This window comes from Stegodyphus dumicola, chromosome 7 (assembly GCF_044657685.1).
Source record: "Stegodyphus dumicola isolate Sdum_Otavi_A_Nest chromosome 7, ASM4465768v1".
In the NCBI taxonomy this organism is placed as follows: domain Eukaryota; kingdom Metazoa; phylum Arthropoda; class Arachnida; order Araneae; family Eresidae; genus Stegodyphus; species Stegodyphus dumicola.
The window spans coordinates 112,471,984-112,494,581 of NC_140774.1; the positions used below are offsets into that span (position 1 = coordinate 112,471,984).

At 35.3% G+C, this 22,598-nt stretch overlaps 1 protein-coding gene across 1 annotated transcript in view; it reads left to right on the forward strand.

Moving 5' to 3' along the window:
• Positions 1 to 22,598, forward strand: part of LOC118205758 (flavin-containing monooxygenase 5-like) — a 37,491-nt gene extending 14,893 nt beyond the window's left edge. The window contains exon 2 of the mRNA XM_035378044.2: positions 21,399 to 22,598. Within this exon, the coding sequence (XP_035233935.1) occupies positions 21,399 to 22,304 (906 nt within the window). The 3' untranslated portion in view covers positions 22,305 to 22,598. The remainder of the gene's footprint in view (positions 1 to 21,398) is intronic.

The following is a 22,598-nucleotide window of genomic DNA, read 5'->3' on the forward strand; positions in this document are numbered from 1 at the left end:
AACGTTACACATAAGCTAATCTTAGAGATATTTATAACCATAAGCACAGAAATTTCTCAAAGATCCTAGGCAGTTACGAAAAACTTCAGAAAATTTTGTTTAGTAACTACTTGATATTTGTACCTTATTATAAAGTACTTATAACCTAGGAGCTTTTGTTCTTTAAGAGGTGTAATCTCATGGAGGACTTTTAAATGGAAGTTTTCTTATATTTACTATACACTTGAGTAAATGCATGAAACAACTCTGAGGCAGGTAGACATCTCTAGTAAAGCCAATGATTCATAAGGATATTTAGTTTACCCTTCGAAAAGTGCATGTGAAGGAGAAAAAAAGCCCGAGATTATTACCTGTGTAAGTTATCTTAAAAGCTGTACAGGGGAAAACGTAAACGAAAAAAAAAATCAGTGACGGAAAATGCATTCTGAAACATCAAACAATCATTCAAAGAGGAGAAAGGCATTTTAGTTTAGGAAAAAAGTCACATCAAAATACGAAATAGGGTTAATAATAACTCTAGTTATGAAATACCTCACCTTAAACTTACTTGTTTCATCTACGAAAGTAATCCACAGCTGAATAATTTTTATGTTTTTATGAAAACTAATATAATTCTTACAGATTTCAGTGAAAAATAGTGGCGGTGTCATAATCTACTCTGTTCATTTCAGCACTATTTCCTAGGCAGTTCTTTCATTATATGTCCAACAAATGAAAGATATATTTTCTTTTTAAATATATTACCAACCACCACATCTTACATCTGAAGCACAGATGAATCATAGCCTCATTTTCAGTCGCATAGGACTGTTTATTGCTGCATCACTTCTGTCCTCCTTTTAGTAAAATATCCCGCTGTGTCTGTTATTCATAAAATATTAAAAATTATTTAAATATTGTTGAATTTCAATCTACCATTCTTCTACATATATAGGTCTAAGTGGGGAGATGCACCAGAATTTCACCATTAGTCAGTTTAAGCGATGAAGTTGTAGAGACATTAAGTATTTTTTGTAAGCAAGAGTCATGAAAAATGAGCAAAGCCTTCGCCGGGAGTTTGATTTGATAAACTTAACCTCAAATTATCTGCTTAAAAATAAGCGTAATTACAAAGTTGATAAAAAAAGGTTGAAGAAAAGAATTTTGTGAATATTACTAAGGTAAAGTGAAATTTTGTGATGATGCAAAAATTAATAAAAATTATTAATATTGATGAAACACAAAAATAATAGTTAAGTGACTGATAATAATAAAATTATTTTCAGAAAAAATACAGAATATGGCTATATTTTAGAAATGAATTCTTAAAATTATGAAATCTGCAGGAAACATCTTAGCTACTGTTATTTTTTTAATCTATTCTTTACACTATTATTCGCTTTTTGCCAAGTTTAGTGATATACTGATTTCTTTACTAAACGTCAACTGTTGGAGCTATTTTTATCGTTATAATAGTTTTCTGAAATGCTATCAAAACTTTTCAACTCAAAATGGAATTTTATTCTAAACGTTAGAAATTTGTCCCAGGTCCTAAATTTGTAACTAAAAAAGGGATTAAGAAGCGTTACTCCTTTCTTTCAATAAGTTGCCTGAAACATTTGCAATATGGAATGAAAATTTACTAGTTTCTTTGTGTTTAAACACTGAATTTACTATGCAGATGCAGATATTGCCTGCATAAACTTTGTAGAGACATTAGGTATTTTTTGAAAGCAGGCAAGATGAAAAAATAGCAACGCCTTGGCCAGGAATCGAACCGTGGACCTCTGAAATACGCGCCCAGCATGCAGACCACTACACCCCGAAGGCATGCTAAGAAGGCGGGAGAAATATCTTACAAGGTCACATGATGCAGGATGCGAGACAAGATCCTATGCTGTGCCGTTGATGATGACAATAACATTTTACTGTGGCTAACATAGCATTAGAATTGAAGGCGAAAAACGATAAGCAATTCTTCTGTGTTAAAAATCCAGGTGTGCGGAAAAAATGTCACCCGGAAAAAAGGGAAACGGAAAGAATGTCCCTGGAAAATAAGGAACGGAAAAAATGTCACTCGGAAAATAAGGAACGGAAAAAAAGGAACTCTAAAATCTCGCCAAATAATGTCGCCGATTGGAGATGGGGAAACCTGCCAAACGGGCAGGGTTATAGCGGGCTCTCTTGAGGGAGGTTTTAAGGGTAAGACGTTGAGCTGGCTGCAGCTGAGCAAGGTCATTTCGATAGCAGGTTTTTCCAACTTGCCTGCGGGAAAATCGTATGTTCTCCCCCGTGGTTTGCTTTACCCGTTTCCTTAAAGAAACCAACCCACCTCACCCGGAAGGAAAGAATTCACGGGGAGCAAATTTTTCTCCTCTGTTAAATAATGATTGCCGGTCTTTAAACTAAATTTCATCCATCCCTAACTGGAAGCTAACAGCTTGTTCACATTAAAGTGTTGATAAATGACGAATTGTCAGTAAAGACGGCACACGAAAGCTGCTAAACAGAACTATTGGCGTAGTATAGTTCGTTATTTTTTATTACGGTTTAACGAATCTAGCAATAATATTATATTATGCATTCCGTTATTATTTAATCTATCCGTAATATGAAATATAATTTTCTAAACACTAACGGTTTATCATCAGTTAATATATAAAACGACAGATATTTTATAGTGTCATTTTTTTCCCCCCACTTTAACGGTTTATCATTAGGTGTAAGAGACTTTGATCCTGGAGGACCATTCTTTTCGTTTTGCGATTTTGCGTTGAATCACTATAAACGGCGAATCACTTTTCAAACTGTTGCCGCCAAATGTTAGAGTCCTGCATTATATTCGAAGAAATTAAATAATGAAAAATGTGCATAAATATATGCATATTTCTCGCATTGTGATAAAACAACGGTACATAGAGCCATCGAATTTTGAATGACGTAATCCTCCTGCGAATATGGGCATCTGGAAGCCCAAATTTGAAATTTGTTTTATTATCTATTTCATATTTTGTAAAACTTTATCGAATTTTTGATTAACAGACTCAACGATTTAAAAGCGAGGAATGGCAACACTATACGAAAAAAAAATTATCTCCAGCGCGCGGAACTGTGTATCGGAAATTCTTCTAAAGATATGCTTTTTAAAAATTCTTTTGCGACATTGCTATTTAAATGAATTTTATGGTTTAAGTGCAAAGAATATGATATTTAATAAATAAAGGTAGCACACAAAACGTTAAAAAAAAAAACGCCCTCTTTGGACGTAGTTTAAAACCTGAAACCTTTGAGATTTTTTTTTTTTTTTTTTTTTTTTTTAATATGAATGATGGTCCCTCAGCCGACTTCGACTTGACCAGAAGCAGTTGTCACTTTATTATGCAGTCACCTAATAGGTGGGCCACCTTTGCCTCCTATGAAGGGACGGACCATTAGAACTATGCATTCCCCTGGATTCGAACCCAAGCCGTTAGGTATTGAAGTTGGCTCCCCTAACCACTACACCGTCTGAGCGGCATTTATCATTAGTTAGTTTATAGAATATTATATTCTATACTAATTAATATAGTTATTTTAAAATAATTAGCTAAACCGGCTTGGCTAGTTCCCCCCCCCCCCGCCAAATACTTACTTATTCGAGGAAATAACTTAATTATACGCTTTAACGGTAACATATATTTTACACTATATTTATTTTATATTAAAATTTTTCCTATATATAAATAGATACGGCCATACACGCAATCGAATCGGCTTAATGTACTTTCATTTATAGAATAATGCACTTCCGAATGTGAATAGTGAACTTTCTTCTGGTGATTATCTTCCTATGATGATCAGTATTTCTGAGAACTTGGACATCGGTGCTGAGAGCTATTTCTCTAATTCGCAAAAGCCCAAAATCTTATGAACCTGTGGTCATCTTAGAAAGGGTTTACTGTACTTTCTGTCTCTAACTGTGGCAATTTATTGGTATGAAAAAATTTCTTATAGTAGAATATAATCCATTCATGCAAGCCCTGTTATAAGAATAATTTAATAAAGAAGCAAAATTATTATTTTATTCAAAATTGCATTTTTCGAGCGAGATAGTAAAGAGTTCTGATTTTCTTATCGGTTAAATGTTGTTATTTCTGACTTTTAACTTGCTAATCTAACATTTATTTATTTATTTTTTTTTTTTAAGCCCAAAGGGCTATTAGTCTCAAAACGACATTTTGCGTGGTTTCACTTTCTGCGTCGATTCACTTTTCAAACTGTTGCTACAAAATATTATTGCCATGCATTATATTTAAAGAAACTAAATAATGAAGATTCTGCATGAATGCATGAATGTTTCCGCATTTTCAAAAAACAACAGTACCTAGAGCCATCCAATTTTGAATAACGCAGTACTCCAACCAAACATGAGCACTTGAAATTCTGAATTTGGAATTTGTTTTATTAGCTATTCCCAATTTTGCAACACATTAACGAATTTTTTAATTAACAAACTCATCGATTTAAAAGCGTGCAACAGGAACACTGTACGAAAAAAGAAATGTATCTCCAGCGCCCGAAACTGTGTATTGGAAATTCTTAAATTTTGCGCTTTTTAAATATTTTGTGATATTGCTGTGGAATTGAATTTTATGGTAAAGCGCGAAGAACATTTTATTTAATAAATAAAGGTACCACACAAAACGTTAAAAAAATCCTTAAGGGCGCAATATGAAATATGAAAGCTTTCAGATTTTCCTTTAAATAATGAAAAATCTGCATAAATGTATGTATATTTCTCGCATTGTGATAAAACAACGGTACATAGAGCCATCGAATTTTGAATGACGTAATCCTCCTACGAAAATGGGCATGTGGAAGACCAAATTTGAAATTTGGAATTTGATTTATTATCGATTTTATATTTTGCAAAACTTTAACGAATATTTGAGTAACAAACTCAGCGATTTAAAAGGGAGCAATGGCAACACTCTACGGCTGGGAAAAACCTTTTTGTCTCCAGCGCGCGGAAGTGTGTATGGAAAATTCTAAAGATATGCTGCGGCATTGCTATTGAATAGAATTTTATGGTTTAAGTGCAAAGAACATGATATTTAATAAATAAAGGTAATACACAAAATGTTAAAAAAACGCCCTTTGGACGTAATTGAAAATCTGAAAACTCAGATTTTTTTTTTTTTTTTTTCCCAGTGGCGTGGTAAAATGAATCATTAAAAACGAAGCTGAGCTTCTTAATTACATTTTGCAGCTTTAGAATGATACCGCTAATTTGATTATCCAGAACTCGAAATATTGAATAAATTAGAGTTAAATAAAATTCAAAATTAATGCGAAAGAATTTGTTTTAGCAAATTTCATGAGATAGAAGATTATGTTCTGCTGTTCTGTAATTTTTAATTAGGACCGTAAAAGAAATGCATCTTGACGAAGAGGTGAAAACTGTTGAAAACAGTCGATTTCCTATTTATGAGAAAACTTTATTATGACTTTGGAGATTAAAAAGTACATATAAATATTATAGTTCTCATTTTTCATGTTTAAATAATTAGTAAGAAATATGGATTCTAATGCAGCAATTGTGTAATTCTAAATGAACTATTTATAACATTGTTATCAATGAAGCAATAATCGTATAATTAAAAAAATGAATGCAAAATTCTATTCTTATTGTTTTGAGCTCAAGTTCTATGTTTCAAGATCTTTCAAGTCTGAATTAATTACTTTTCAGACTTAAAATTGCAGTATAACTTAATTTAAACTATATTTAAAATTTTGTTAGCAGTTTGTTAGCAGTTCTAAAACAAATATCATGCAGAATTTTAGCAGTATTAAAAAAGGCCTCAAAAAGAGCTGACAAGGAAACTTCCTATCTTTTGGATTTTTTAATTGTTGAAGTGTATGGAGTCAAAATTAAAGCTACTAACAACCAGTTTTTAAGGTTGTTATTAATTAAAACATCTGTAATTTTTAATAAGCATCATGTTTATGAGGAAATGACAATTCAGATAATAAGTATTATCTGAAATATCGTTTCCTAGTCATTCCTAGTATCATCAGGGCCGGTGCCAGAGCATATGCAATCGGTGCGGCCGCACCGGCCGGCAGAATTGAGAGAACGCAAAATTTTTAGAACTTTGGAAAGAGCTGGGCGGCAGAATTTTGAAGTTGTAAAGCAGGCACCGTGCGGCAAAATGTCTAGCGCCGGCCTTGAGCATCATTCCAAGTCTTAGTAAATCAGCTTAGAATAATTAGAACTGATTTATAGGAATTTAGCAAAACTGCGCTACAGTAACATATCATTGATAAAAGTATATCCCAGGAGAAAATATTCTTATTATTATACTATAATGTTCCCTTAAAAAGAATGTAATATTTAGCAATCATACTTAGTATTGCCGATTTTTCAAGAAAAACAAAATTCACAAGGTTTTGCAAGCGAGTACACCATTCAATACTTTACAAATGAGTCGCACTTGATCAAACAAACCATAGGTTTATACACAACCGTCCAGGAGTAATTTAGTCAGGTATTTTTAAAATGTTAATATGCAAAATATAGAATTAATACTAAATATGCATAAATTTTAGACCTGAGCCTTCTTGACGTGCTTTCGTGGTGTAGTGGTCTGCACGCTGGGGGCGTATTCCAGAGATCCGCGGTTCGATTCCCGGAGAGGGGGTTGCTCATTTTTCAAGTCTCCTGCTTCCATAAAATATCGAATGTCTCTGCAATCTAAGTGAAGAAATATTCGACATAACAGACATTTAACTTTTTCTTATAATATAAGTTTTGCATGGGAACAGTTTTACATTGAGCTGAAAATAAGTTTATGTATTCCGCAGTAAAAATTTACATTCATTCAATTAATTATTTATATGTACTGAAAATTGTTTTTTCATTTTATGTAAAATTTATCTGGCGAAATTGAATTTAGAAATTTTCTGCATTGGCTATAATTTTCTTCCTTCTGCAAAGAATATCTACGTATATATATATATACGTAAACGAGACATATTTTGTCGAATGCCGTAACAGCATTGCCGTATCCTTTTGTGTTAATATATTCAAAAATTTTAAATGCTATTACGTAAACTGCATTATATGTTACATGAAGGGGATTAAATTGAATCCAAATTCAAAATATTTACATGTCTTTTCACTCATATTTCTAACAATTTTATTTTCATAGGGAAAGTTACCAAACACTGATGATATAATAAAATTGACAGTCATTTGTGTTCTATATTCTTAAGCAGAATACATAATGCAGCTCATCAGCGCTCCAGCGGTCGCCAGGGCCGTAGCTAGAAGGGGGCAAAGGGGGCATCTGTCCCCGGGCGCAGAATCCAAGGGGCGCCAAACTGATATTACGACATTGTAGAATTAATCTTCAGTTGTCCCTGGGCTCTGAAAACCTTAGCTACGACTCTGGCGGTCGCTTAACACTGACAGTTCGACAGGGGCTCAAATCCCAGCAAACAAGCTGGTTGCAAGATAATTTAGTTATTTCTTCCTGTGTAAGGTAAATACAATCAAGTTTCCCATTCTCATACTTCGTTAAGTCCTCCACGAAGGCATCCTTTCTCTTAGACAGACAGTTCCCGTGCTTTGCTATGATTCAAATAACCACCAAAGAAGAAATGAGGAGAAAATGCAGTAGATACTAGCTATTCAAGGGATAGAACAATTATTAATAGATGTAGAAGAGCATTTTTGAAATCATTTCTTGAGTACCAATTCCGGGGAATTCTAAATCACCGAGAGTTCTTAAATGTTAAATAACTTCAGTACCTTTAATTGAGTCTGAAAACTGGATTGATGGAGTTGAATTTTTTGAATTTTAAAATTTGCAATTTGCTAGAAAAGACGAATTTTCTGCTCAAGTGCATGCAACAATATTGAAAATTCAAAATTTGCAAATCTATGGGCGACGTACGTCATTAATTACATCAAATGCTTCTAATAATTATTCTAATAACTATTTTAGAGTTTAACATAAAACCTCTAAAATTGCAGGGACTGTAAATAATCTAAAGATATTTAGAAATACAACAAGATTTGACGGTTGAGGAAAATTGAAAAATACACTAATTATCATAAAAGATGAACTGAAAATAATTATAATGTAAGAAAGAAAAATTTTCTCCTTTCTTTTTGTTTATTTTCACAATTTAAAAAAAAATGATATAAATCTAAAATTTGGTTACTTAGGGAAATTGCTATAAATTAAGCATAAAACAAATCAGTGCGAGAATGGTTTTGCATACGAACTGCGACTGCAACACATTTCAACCAGTTTTAACCAGCTCCAGATGTTAAAAAGTTCCATAATTAAGATCTTCTCATTGTAAATGCACAATGTTTAAAGCTTGGCATAAAATTAAATAACTTGGGCATTTAAAGCCCGAATATTGGAAAATATCATAATTAAGAATTTTTAAATTTTTGCAATAGCATACGTACAAAATAATGATCAACAATTGATTCAAGGCTTTCATACGAATACAATAATCCGAATGGAATGTAAAAGATTATTACTATTCTAATTTATATTGAAAGTTGTTACACGACCTTGAAAAATCAATATTATAGTTTATAAGGCAGACATGTAACTGAAATTATTAAATGCCACAAAAATGCAAATATAATGAGACTTTTCTAATGCGACCACTAACGGCGGCTTCAAGCGATTTTTAGGCCACTTATATAGTAGATGGTTGCATTAGAGAGGCAAATGTATAAAAGCCTGTTTATTTATGTTGTAGGAAACACTTTTAGAGTTCGCCGTCATGAGATTCTCTGTACTTATATGTAAAACAGTTACAAATAATAAGTCTTACTAAAACGATCTGACATATTTAGGCTTCTAAAATGATGTGAAAAATTTCAAAAAGGAAATCTAACAGAAAAAAAATCCTGATTTGGTTAATTTAAAGCAGTTAACACAGTTTATGATAAATAAAACATTAATTAAAGCATCACAGGATTCAGTATGAGAAAAAATTAGCATAATCATCAATTCAGATTATTTAGGTTATGGCAAAGTACCATAAGATTATCTGCCGAAGGGAATATGGATGCCTTCATGGAGGACTGTTTATAGCGAGTAGTTGACAAAAATTATTTCATACGTCTGATAGAAACTGCCTCGTATTTATGTTACACATGGAGAAAAACACGAAAATTTCCTGGTAAGCAGCACATCCGCCATGGTTTGAACGCCATGGCGGATGTGCTGCTTACCAGGAAATTATCGTGGCGTGGCAGTCGAACTACCAATATTCAACTATTTTTACCTCTCGGCTGCTAGTGGTCAAAGGTCATTTAAGTTATTCTCTGAATTTCAAAGTTATCTGTCTATGCTTTATTACACATTTATTCATGCACAGATTTTTGGAAACAAGAGATAAATTAAAAACTGGAATTCTAGATAACCAAGTTAAATAATTAAATTTATTTAATTTCCCCATTTTAATACGTTTTACGTTATGAATACGAAAAGCTCCCACGTATGACTTATTTGGATCTCAATTTGGAGAGTAGAATAAATAAGCTTCTTTAATTTGGTTTGGTTTACTTGACTATAACAAAGCGCACGAAAGGTATCTGCCTAAGAGAATGGTTGCCTTCGTGGAGGGCTTCCTAAGGAAAACTAGCTCGTAACCACGTTATATAGGGGAAAAACCACGAAAAGCTGCTTTGCTAGGAATCGTACCCAGATATAACAACCAGGGTATTCAGCAACTTAACCGCTCGGCCGCTTTTAAGTTTCCATAAGCTCTACACGTAATTGTAATTTATATAACTACTATAAGTAAAAATCCTTTCTAAGATATCCATCAGCCATCCATCAGATTTCAGCCTATCAGCGGCCGAGCGGTAAAGACGCTGAGCACTGGTAGTTCGGTCCGAGATTCCAATCCCGCGAACGGGCTGGCTGCATGGGCACTTTCGTGGTTTTCCCCATGTGTAATATGTATACGAGCCAGTTTCCCTTAGAAAGTTCTCCACGAAGGCATCCCTCCCTTTAGGTAGATAGCCCTCGTGCGCTTTGCCATAATTGAATAATCCTAATCCATCCATGTTTCTAGTTGATTTTTGATATCTGTGAAGATCACCACCCTAGAAGGATGATATTCAGTGCAAGTGTTTGTTTATACCTATAGAAATGCCGGTCACTTTTGGAAGTGATCGTCTTAAGGAGATGGTCGCCAATCGTTTATGGGCTACTAGATGGTCCGGCTCTGAGTAGGTTACGCATTGGTGCATTGTAAAATGCATTAAATGCTCTCTAATACGATCATCTACGTTTCTAATTATTTTGGTCTTTGGTGGAAGTGGTCATCTTAAAGAGATAATGCTCGGTACAAGTGTTAATTTCTACTCTGAGAAATTATTTTGGAAGAGGTCGCTATAAGAGGGTTCATTGCATATTAAATGTTTAAATCCAGATCGCGTGGTTATGGGATCCATTTTAATTAGATTTTAAAATTTTAGTAAAATAAAAAAGTCTGAAAGGTTTCAGATTTTAAATTACGTCCAAAGGGGCCTTTTTTTAACATTTTGTGTGTTACCTTTATTTATTAAATATCATATTCTTCGCACTTAAACCATAATATTCAGTTCAAGAGCAGTATCGCAAAATAATTTTAAATTGAGCACATTTTTAGAATTTCCGATTCACAGTCTCACGCGCTGGAGTTAAAAATGTTTTTTCTGTACAACATTGCCATGGCTCGCTTTGAAATTCTTGAGTTTGTTAATCAAAAATTCGTTACAAAATATAAAATCGATAATAAAACGAATTCCAAATTTAAAATTTGGGCTTCCAGTTGCCAATATTCGCAGTAGGATTACGTCATTCGAAACTCGATGGCTGTAGGTACGGTTGCTTTATCACAATATTTGGTGGCAACAGTTTGAAAAGTGAAACGGACATTCAGAGTGATTCGACGCAAAATGAAAACATTAGTCCCTCAGAGACTAATAATTTTGAAATAAACCTCTTAATTTTAATAACTGTGGTATTCTTGTTTTCAAACTTAAGTGCAAATTTAAACAAATGTTTTCTGTGCAGATGCGTTACTTTTAATTAAAATCAAATGAGAAGAAAAAAAAAAAAATTATGCGAAAATTAATTAGGTAAAAAATTTAGTCCTATTCTTATCGCAAACCGTAACTTGAAATTGCATCTACAACTGTTTCTTATACCAAAGCTCAGGATGAATTAGTTTTCTGTTGTGCGTCAATAAATGTTTCACTAAACCGCAGCTTAAGGCTATAACTACATGCAGTGCGAGGAAAGTAATTACTAAAGACCTGACAATGACCGACGCTGGACAACCCGCCTTTCCCCCCTGGCGTCCATCGCGAAAGCTTCCTTCTCTAAACAACTCTCTATTTTTAACCTTAGAGAAGAAACTATGGAGGTAGGCTCCATGGAAGAAATAAGCAGCCAACACATCTTCTTGCTTCTACTCGCACATGTTTCCGGTCATCAGAAGTTACGGTTGTTGAGATAAAACTTTTATCACCCAGCTTGGCGATCTTTCTAAACATGCCTTATATTTCCCATTGCAAACGAAGGGGGACATTTTTTCCGTTCCTTATTTTCCGGGGATATTCTTTCCGTTTCCCTTTTTTCCGGGTGACATTTTTTCCTACAACCAAAAATCCATGGTTTCTAAGCCGGTAATTAGACATCTCAGCCGAAACATGCTAGGGTGGGTAACAAGCTTTCTGTAGGTGAATTTTTGTTTATTTGATTATGGCAAAGTACTCGAGGCTATGCGCCTAAAAGGAGGAATGCCTTTAATGTGCCAAAAATGGGTTCCGAGAATGGTAATTAGCTGGTGTAAATATCACGTTGAAGTAAAACAAAGGACGTCTTCCGCTTTCTTTTAGCTTTAAAAGAATAAGTGTAATTATTGCTATGTTGCTTTAAACAACATTATAAATAAATAGTGGTAGGTTTGGTTTTTTTAATGATATAAAATCTTATGTTCGGGCCAATGTTAATTTCCCTTTAGCTTCGGAAAAAGTTTTTTTTTAAAACTAAATGCAATTGATTTCAATACTTTAATGTTTTTTATTAATTTTTAGAACTCATTTGCTGTTTCTAATCACTAAATATTGTCGTTTACTTGTAATGTCTAATTACTTGCTAGCTGTGATAATTATGAAGCTTATTTGTTCCTTATTTGTAAATTAAACTATTTATTGAAAAGTTCGCTACTGAAGTGTTCATAGCCAACAATCTTTAGTCTTCTGTGGAAGTGATTACCTTAGAGAGGTGATGTTTGATGTTCATTAAAATTCTTATAAATAATAAGGCATTGTACAGAAGCGGTATCCCCAAGAAAGAAAATGTATGCTAAAATAGTTGGAAGTTTTTATTACATTAAAGCAAATATTTCTAGTATTTGACTTGGTCTGGTTTATTTATTAAGGCAAAGCACTCGAGGGCTATCGGTCTAAGGAGAGGTATGCCTTCGTGGAGGACTTTCTCAGAGCTATTGGCTCCTATACACTTTAAATGTGGGGAAAACTACGAAAACGTCCACGCAGCTAGCCCGTTAGGGGGAGTCTAACTTCGGAGCGAATGACCAGTGTTCAGCGACTATACCGCTCGGCCGCTGGTGCGAACGGAAGGTGCGATGATATAGCAGATGACATAAGGGCAAGAAGTTCTGTGATTTGTCTGCACGAAGCCTAGAGATTGGCTGGGAGCAGGAGAAGGCAGAGCTGCAGGAGTTGGAGCGATAATAAGTTGAAACACATGAGTTAGCAAATAAAGAGTCTTTTTAGGGCCAGGCCTGACGGCCTGGACTATATTGTAGTCCCTATATTGTAGTCCAGGCCTGACGGCCTGGACTACAATATTCTCAAAACTGCTTTCGCCGCACAACCTGCCTTCTTCTTGCATTTATTCAATGGCCTATTTAAACTTCAAATCTTTCCAACTGCCTTTAAAACAGGTCATGTTGTCTTTTTTGCCAAAAAGACTAAAGACCCACAAGACCCCCGTTCCTTAAGACCGATATGCCTGCTCCCAGCCATGGGCAAAATTTATGAGAAATTGTTAATCCAGCGCCTCAGTCACCACCTTGAATGTAATAATATCCTCAGTAGTAAGCAATACGGCTTCAGACCAGGAAGATCCACCATCCACGCACTTGAAGAAATTCGCCGCATCATCCACAGCAACAGGAAACAACAACTTCACAGTGCCTTCATCTCTCTCGATCTGCGCAGCGCCTTTGATACACTTTGGTGGCCTGCTATTAGACAGGCCCTCAGAACAGCTCGCTGCCCACAAAATCTCTTCAATACCTTCAGCGACTATCTAAGCAATCGCAAGCTGATGGTGCCACACAACCAAGGCATTACAGTCAAGGTCCAGGAGAGAGGCTGCCCACAAGGCTCATGTGCCGGCCCTCTCCTCTGGAACCTTACGTTCAACACAGTCCTCACCTATGCATGGCTGCCCTATGCAAAGATCACTGCCTACGCGAATGACGCGGCTATCATCATCCAAGGACGTACGCGAAATGAGTTAGAAGAAAGAGGTAAAGCCGCATGTGAAATTTTCAACACCTTATGCACCAAACTCAAACTCACGCTCTCCATCGATAAATCCGCAGCATTAATTATTCCAAAGCCAGGCACCAACCCAACACGGAAACCCTGTATCAAGCTACAGCAAACCAATATCAAGATCGTTTCTGAGCTCAAATACCTCGGGATTATCTGGGATCGAGGCCTGACGTGGATCCCCCATCTTCAGTACATACGCAGCAAAACAAACGCAATAGCCAGAAAAGGCAAACTTTTCCAAGGAATCAACTGGGGTCAGAATCCTCATATCAACAAAATCCTGTACACAACCGTCATAGAACGCATCTGCTTGTATGCCGCAACAATTTGGGCAAATCCAATGCAGGGCAGAAAGCAAAAACAGCTACTCACTATCCAGCGTCCTTTCGCGCTTATGATATGCAAAGGTTTTCGAACCACTGCGACATCCGCAGCACTAACACTAGCCGGCATCCCTCCCCTTTATCACAGAGCCACGCAGGAAGCAGCGACCACCAGGATACTACAACTCAGACAAGATGCCACCTTTAATGGACACACCTTCAGCCCCACCTCCTACGAACACCTAAGGCATCACAGCAGACAACATCCAGGTGACAAAGGAAAAGGAGTCATCATCAGCATCCCAAAAGCTCCCTCTTCAAATATCACAAGCGCTCATCCTGTCTACTATACGGACGGCTCTAAGCAGGACGCAGGAGTCGGCAGCGCCTTCCTTCTTACCACCATAATGATGTCATCACAAGCTGGAAGGGCCATCTCTAACCACATAATAGCATCTTCCAAGCGGAGGCTCTCGCCATCCTGAAGGCCATAGCACACGCTGCACGCTTCAACTACCGCTCACCCATAATCTGCACTGACAGCCAGTCAACACTACATGCCATAAAAAATCACAGACATACATCACCAATCATCAAAGACATTCAAAGTCTACTGCAGCAGCATCGCTCCAACCCAGCAAGACTCATATGGGTGAAGGCCCATGTGGGCCTTGCTGGCAATGAAACTGCAGATGCCCTAGCCAACGAGGCAGCCACCAACCATGAGGCCATAGAAGTGAACCTACCAGCTCCATCCTTCTACCTCAAGTCACAGCTCACACGAGCAACCATTACAGCCTGGCAACGCGCCTGGGACAGCTGCGACACGGGGCGTCGCGCTCACATTTTTCTACCAAAAGTATCAACTAGCCGACTCTGCTCCATACCGCCGCTTACCAGGTTTATAACAGGGCATGGGCCCTTTCCCACGTACTACCACAGACATGGCATATCCACCACAGACATCTGCATATGCGGACAAGAAGGCAACCCTAACCACTACCTGTTCGCATGCCCTCTTGCCTCGGCCATGCACCTTCCAGAACCTACCACCGATCTCGATGCCTTTCTCCGTTTCACGGTTAAAAACCGTGCAGTGGTGAATAAAATTTGCCAAATGGTTAACTAACTAGCCACACAGGGTGAAGACGGCTGTCACCCGACTTAAAACGTCCATCGCCGTTCTTCACAGAAGTCCTCAACCGCAGTATACTGAGTGCCTGTGCTAACTGAGCTACGCTAACTGTGCTACGCTAATTGTGCTATAATCTGTGCAACAAACGTGCATAACGGACCTAGCGCATCATATGTTAATTTTTTTTAAGCATGATATATGCCATGCATGTTTATATCCCTGTTTATTACATATGTGCACTATGTATAGTAATTTAAGTGTTGGGGTATAGTGATTTGTATCTTAAGCGCATGCGTTTTGTTCATCTGTGTATTTTGTTTTCAGCATTGCGTTATATGTGTTTATCACAGCATATTTATTTTATGTGTATGTCCAATGTGTATCGCACTATATGCATCTGTCACTGAATAAGTATTTGCCTCAATGGCAGCATTGAATGTACATTACTATTGCTTCTGTATTGCGCTCGTATTATACTCATGTCTCCGAATTATAACTTATGTGTCACGCATATCGTCTCCTGCATATCTGCATTTTGCTTCTTGTACCTTTTGTATATTTTGCGCATATGAGTACTGCACTACAATATATGTGCATATGTAATTATTATTGTAAATTGCAAGATTGCAATAATTGCCAGACTGCAATTTATCGCCAGATTGAAATGTGCGCCTGTGTACGAAATAACCAAACTTTGGAAATTGCCATTTGATTTGTAATTATGCTATTGCAACAACACTGTGCGCGGAAAATGCTTATATTTGATTTTAATACGTAATGTGTACATTGTAATGTTTAATTATGTGTAATTATGTTTACTTGGGTGTTTTAATTATGTTGATGTAATGTTTAATTATGAGTATAATGAAATTTGCGTAATGTGTTTTAATGCGCAATGTATGTAACATGTTTATATCTCTGTTACTTATGTGCAATGGGTATAGTATTTTATGTGTCGGTGTATAGTGTTTCGTATATTAAGCACACGCGTTTTGCGCATCTGTGTATTGCGATTTGTATCAATTGAGCATGAGTCTTGCTTTACATATGCTTATCACAGCATATTGTATTTTATGTATGTCTAATACGTATCGCATCATATGTATACCCTGTACAAGTACTTGCCTCTATGGCGGCATTGCTCGTACACTACTATTGCTGCTGTACTGCGCGCGTAAATGCTAATGCATTAATTTATTACTTATGCGTCATGCATATCATTTCCTGCGTTTTGTACCTTTTGTATCTTTTGTGCTTATGAGTATTGCATTACATTTGCTTATTATTGCACTTTATATCACTGTATATTGCATTACTTCTATTGCACATCGTATTACCTCTATGGCTTCACTGATTGTACACTATTATTGCTACTGCACTGTGCGCGTAATATGCTAATATCTCCGATTATTACATATGTGTCCTGCGTAAAGTGTTCTGTGTATTTGTGTATTGCGTTATGTAAATTATATGCATATGAATTCTGCACTATATGTGATTATTACTGTATTACTGTATATTATATTACCTCCGCTGCATATTGCATCGCATCCTGTGTCCTACGTAATGCATCCCATGTATCTGTGTACTGCGTCTGGTATCAATTGTAGCATAATATGTGTTTATTATTGCACTTTGTATTATTGTATATTGTATTACCTCTATTGCATATTGTATTACCTCTGCAGCCACATTGATTGTACACTACTATCGCTATTGCATTGCGCGCGTTAACATGCTAATATCTCAGATTATCACTCATGTGTCCTGCGTAATGTGTACTGTGTACATATGCACTGCGTTACGTATCTTCTGAGCATGTGAGTATTGCATTATATGCGTTTATTATTGCATATTGTCACTGTACATTGTATTACCTCAATTGCATATTGTATTGTGTATTGTATTAAGTGTTTAATTGTTTTTGTGTACCTTCTCAAGTGTCTTTAAGTGTTTAGGTGTCTACGTGTCTTGAAAGTTATAGGTGATTTTAGTATTCATGTATTCTTTTTATTTATTTATTTATTTATTTATGTGCACATTTCATGTGTGTTTATGCTCTGTTTAATGTACAAACAAGACTGCCCCACCCACAAATGTACATCAAATTTCAATGTAGCACAATGTCGCCCTTGTATGGCCATGTTTAATCTGAATGGAATATCAATAAGCTCCAGGTGCGGCCTTGTGCGGCTCCAGGGAGTTGTTGCATCTGGTTAGTGGAAGGCGTGGGACATATGCCTGCTTACCCCTGTTAAACACCAGGCGTCCCCGTCCTCCGTCACCTGTCACCTGCCTTTTCAAAACGTTGGATTTCGTTATTAACTTTTCTATATTATTGCAGGCATTTTTAATTTGAACTAAATGTTCGTTGACTTGCTTTAGGGATTTAGCAGCATTGACGTCGACAAATATTTTCTGGACGAGTTTGATATCGGTGAATAAATCGTAAATGCTATTCAGGTTACTAGAGGTCTGTGTTCTGTAGAGGTTCGTAGTATAATTGTGGATGGTTCCTTATGTGCTGAGCTCTTATGAGTGGGATCGATGCTATTTTTCTGTTTGCTGCCTTGAAGCGTGATCTTGAGCTCTGTGTTTAAGATCGCAATTGCTGAAACGATGAGATCACCCACTTAAAACAACAAGGTTTGTGCATCCATTATTTCTAATGAGGGGCCTATGTTTTGGCTGTTATAACATTGGAGTATGAATTATTTAACTGGTAAGCTTTCTAATTTAGAACACATTTTATTAAGGTGTTTCATCGTTGATCGTACAAGTGTAAACCCACCGCATTAGCTGTTAAGATCCAACCTAGTTTTGACATAGAATAACCCTTAAGGTGGTCTGAGGGTCTTCCATTTTTCTTACTCTACCATCAACAATTTCAGAGGACTTTTCGCTCAATTGTATTTTGAGTGCCGCACAATCACACTCCATTAACAAACACGTATGCGTTCCCCTGGAATCGAATCTGAGATCAACGATATAACAGCCAGGAAAATTAAACACGATAGTGATCACAGCGGCACCATTCTTGTTCAGATGAACTGAATGGAAAGAGCACGTGATATAAAAATGAGCGCTTTTGTTTTGTAGTGTTAGGTTTAGTTTCGTACACTTTTTCCTTTCATTAGACATATACAGGTCATTCTTTTTAAATTTCTACTTCATTTTTTTAATTAAAGGAAATTAAAAAGTTCGGATAAAATATTATTTGTAAATACACATTCAGTCGTAATATCTAATGTGATTTAAAAATTACCAAATGGTATAATATTAATTATTACCATAAAAGCGGTGCAGACATTACAATACTCGTTTTTCATTGAAAAAAAGGTTCTCTCTGCTCATGAGCATTTAAAATAAAGCAAAAAATAAATCTGTGTGAAAACAATATATATGAAGCATAAAAATATGCAGTCTTTTTTCATAAATATGAAAGGTTTCACGACATTTCTGTAAAGAGTAACATTAAATGAGCTATGAAAACTGATTTTTAATGTCGTAGTCATTAGCAAGTCTAAAACCATCTCTGCTTTATCGTCAGCCTCAAACGAAGAATAAACGCAAAACTCTCACTGAGTTTGTAATGAGCTCCCAGAGCTCATTGTTAACGAAGCCTGAGATAAAACTAAAGGATCAGTGATAATGAAGCCGAAGACCAAAACTCTGATCGACGATACTTATAATTTAAATATATTTGGTCACTGAGTTCTGTCCTACGTTTTCTCTGTTTTATTACACCTTCTGCTGAATAAGTTTTATGTTTCTGGATTTTACGCCTTATATTTAACCTGGAAATTTGTGGCTTTTGGTTTTAAGTTCACAATTCCCAGTAAGCAAATTATTTTGTAATTTCGTTAATTCTGAGTGATTAAACTTTAATGATAACAGCAGCAGGAAAGTAAAAGAATTTGGCCAGTAGTTTAAATTATTTTTATATTTGTGTACAATAATACAATTCGTTATATTACTTTAATTCACAACAACATTTTAATATAAAGTTTTCTGGTATTTCTTGCATTCGAAATAAATGCATTATAGTCCTGGGTTAAAGTAATACTCCAAATAATGGCCATTGAAAGTGCTAATGCACGAAATAGCACAAGCAAGAATCAGCGTAATATATGTAAATTTGCAGAACTAGTTTCGAATGTTTAAATATTGAACTTTTTCCAAAGGTGTAAGAGTGCAAATGACACCTGTTGCTGAAGAAGAAGATTCTATATTTATGACTGAATTTATGACTATTACTCTGACTTTTTGGCCATATCATTACCTGAAATCAATATGTAAGATTCCGAGGAGTCTTAAAGACGAATTTACATTTATTGAAACGAAATGGCTTGATAAGTTGAAGATAGTTTCTTTCGAGTTTGTGTCTATTTTAATAATAAGAAAGGCAAATAAAATTTTATTTATTTCTCATGGATCATTTCTAAATGGATCAATAACTTACACTAAATGAAACGTGTGGTCATATTCTATTACCTGAATATCACATTGTAGAGTCGTTAGGATTTCTTGTTTAAAGCAAAAGACGTGAAAGAGTCATTATTTTATTTTGGATAAGGAGACGTGAAAAATGAACAATGCCTTCGCCGGAACTCGAGCCTGGACCTCTCAAATACGCATCGAGTGTGCACCGTTTTACACCGCAAAGACATGCTGGAAGGAGGGAGAAAATACCTTATATACTCCGCCTTTTAAAGGGTGGCAGGGGATTAGGGGGCACAATCGCCAAATTGTTGTGGTGACGAATTATTGTCCACCACCTTTTAGTTCGGTCACCACTGCAGAGGGTTTTTTGTTTAAAACAAGACACGTGAAAGATGTGAAATGACCTCGCCCAGAATTTGAACCCGGACCTCCCAAATATGCTTCAAGCGTGCTTCTCTTACACCGCGAAGGCATGCTGAAAGGAGGAAGAAAATACTTTATAACGTGAGCGGTTCTAGAACATTTAACAATATATTTAATTAATAGATTCTATGTTTTTTAGGTGGTTGAACTTTTAGTTACACTGTCTAATGTATCTTTCATAAATCAAGATTTCAAAAATAAAAGTTTCAATCTTTATTTATCTATTTAGAATGTAAACCTTTCCCTGATATTTGATCAAACGCAGATTTTTATTCTTTGATCTAAAATAGCTTGGAAATAATTTTATGAGCTTCTTGCAAGTTTCACATTTTTTCATTATCTTACCAAGCATTTAGAAAACATACAATGATTATGTCATGCATTAAATGCCCTAATAATAAATGCATTATGTGTAATAAATACTGTTTGATAAATAATTCATGTGCTGATTATCAAAAACTGCGTTCTCATACAATTATCTCCTTCTTTATTCCAGGTAATTTTAGATGGAGATAAATCGCACCAGTTGTGTAACTAGCATATACAAGTTTTGTTGGACTTTTAGAAAAAAACCTTTTGTGTAATCTACGTATACCTCTTTCGTTTTAAATTATCCTACAAATAAGTTATTTCTGCTTTGGAGGATTTCGAAACAGATTTAAATTTAAATGCTAATGAGAAATGACGTAGCGTTACATTACTTTTGATAAGGGCATAAAACTTTAGATTGAAATTAATATTTTTCAAAGAATATACGCCTAAAAGCTTTCAGAGCACGTTTTAAAAATAGCGTTTATTTATTTTTATTACTTTTGTGTCTGAAATTTTAACAAATGCTGATATTTACACGCTTTTAATGACGACAGTTTTTATTAATTATTTAACAGCAACAGAATAAAGTAACTGTAAATATTCGGTTTCCGTGGTTTGCTCTTGAATACTCGATATACTTGAAACTTACACTTGAATACGAAATATTAAAAACACTAAAGCAATATGAATATTCGGTTCATATATTTCACAACTTTTACAATTAAATAAATTCAAACATAGATTAAATTTGGTTTATTTTATAAACCTATACATTATGACGAAAACTAACTCAAGTATGCCTTTGTCGGTGAAGAAAAATATTCTATTTTATTTTGAAGAAAAAAAGCGTTTAAATAAATTATATAATTACCAAATTTACTCAGATATTACCACCTTTCTTTCCCTAGTTTTATGGAACTAAACTCTAGAGGTGAAAATAATGCGAATAATTTAATTTCGAAGGATGCGATTACAGTAAGAACATGACAAATGAAAACTATCCATGTTAAAATTAGTGGCACTTATCGCAATATTATTTAGTTAAAAGAAATTTGCATTCCATTACGAATGCATAGTAACATTACCATTACAATATCTAACTATATATCTTCCTTTATACTTTCGCGCATCGTGTTTCTCTTTCGCCATGAAACCAGGTTAACTAATATATTTTCTTAATTTTCAGGTCTACCTCAGTACAAGAAGTGGAGCTTACATATTAAGCAGAGTAGGACCTGGAGGATATCCAATGGATTATACGCTCTTAAGACGTTTTTTAAACAGTTCTTTAGATATATTACCAGTTAAATTTTGCAGTTGGTTTATTGAAAAGATGTATATTGATTCGAAATTTGATCACAAATTGTATAATGTACCTCCAAAATATCGGTTTCTCTCAAAAGATCCAATTGTTAACGATGAAATTGCCTTCAAATTATTATGCGGCTCTGTAATTCAGAAAAAAGATGTTTCCCATTTCACAGAAACAGGAGTTATCTTCGAAGGCAGTAACGAAGAAGTACAAATAGATGCTGTCATTATGGGAACTGGGTATACTTGGAACTTTCCATTTCTGGAAGATGGAATAGTTACCCAAGAAAAAAACGGACGAATAAACTTATACAAGGCAATGTATCCTCCACATCTGAAACATCCAACTCTTGCAATTATAGGTTTTGTAGTATCTTTTGGATCTATGTTTCCAATTAATGAAATACAGTGTCGGTGGGCTGCTCATATTTTTGCTGGGAAAGGACATTTACCACCAGTAAGCAAGATGTTGAAAGACATTGAAAGAAAACACCGTAAGAATGTAAAGAGATACGCACCAAGCGACAAGATGACTTTAAGGGTTGACTGGATGCAGTACCTGGATGACATAGCATCAAACGTTGGAGTAAAACCCAGTTTACTCCAGCTATGTTTTACTGACTTTAGATTATTTTGGAAGCTTTACTGGGGCCCATGTGTTCCGTACCAATACAGACTGCGAGGCCCACACTTATGGGTTGGAGCTAGAGACGCTATAATGACATGTAAGAAGCGAATAGTGTACCCTTTGAAGCCAGATGCCAAAAATAGGACCAAATAAATATTACCAAAAATACAGACAGATATAATATTACTGATGCGTTAGTGTTGAGTTGTGGAAAAACTTGACGTAAGCACCGCCTCAAAAATTTTGAAAAGGCAGTTTATGGTGAATCACGTGTATATAACAATTGCCCTGAAAGAAAAGGAAAATAAGATGTGAATCTCAAATACAAAATTGTTACAATCAAAGAAATATAGATAAAACTGTATAATTGATATTTGTAAAGGCTTGATATTTGTAAATAAATAAATACCTCTAAAGATGCAAATTATCGTGATTTGGGATTTGCTT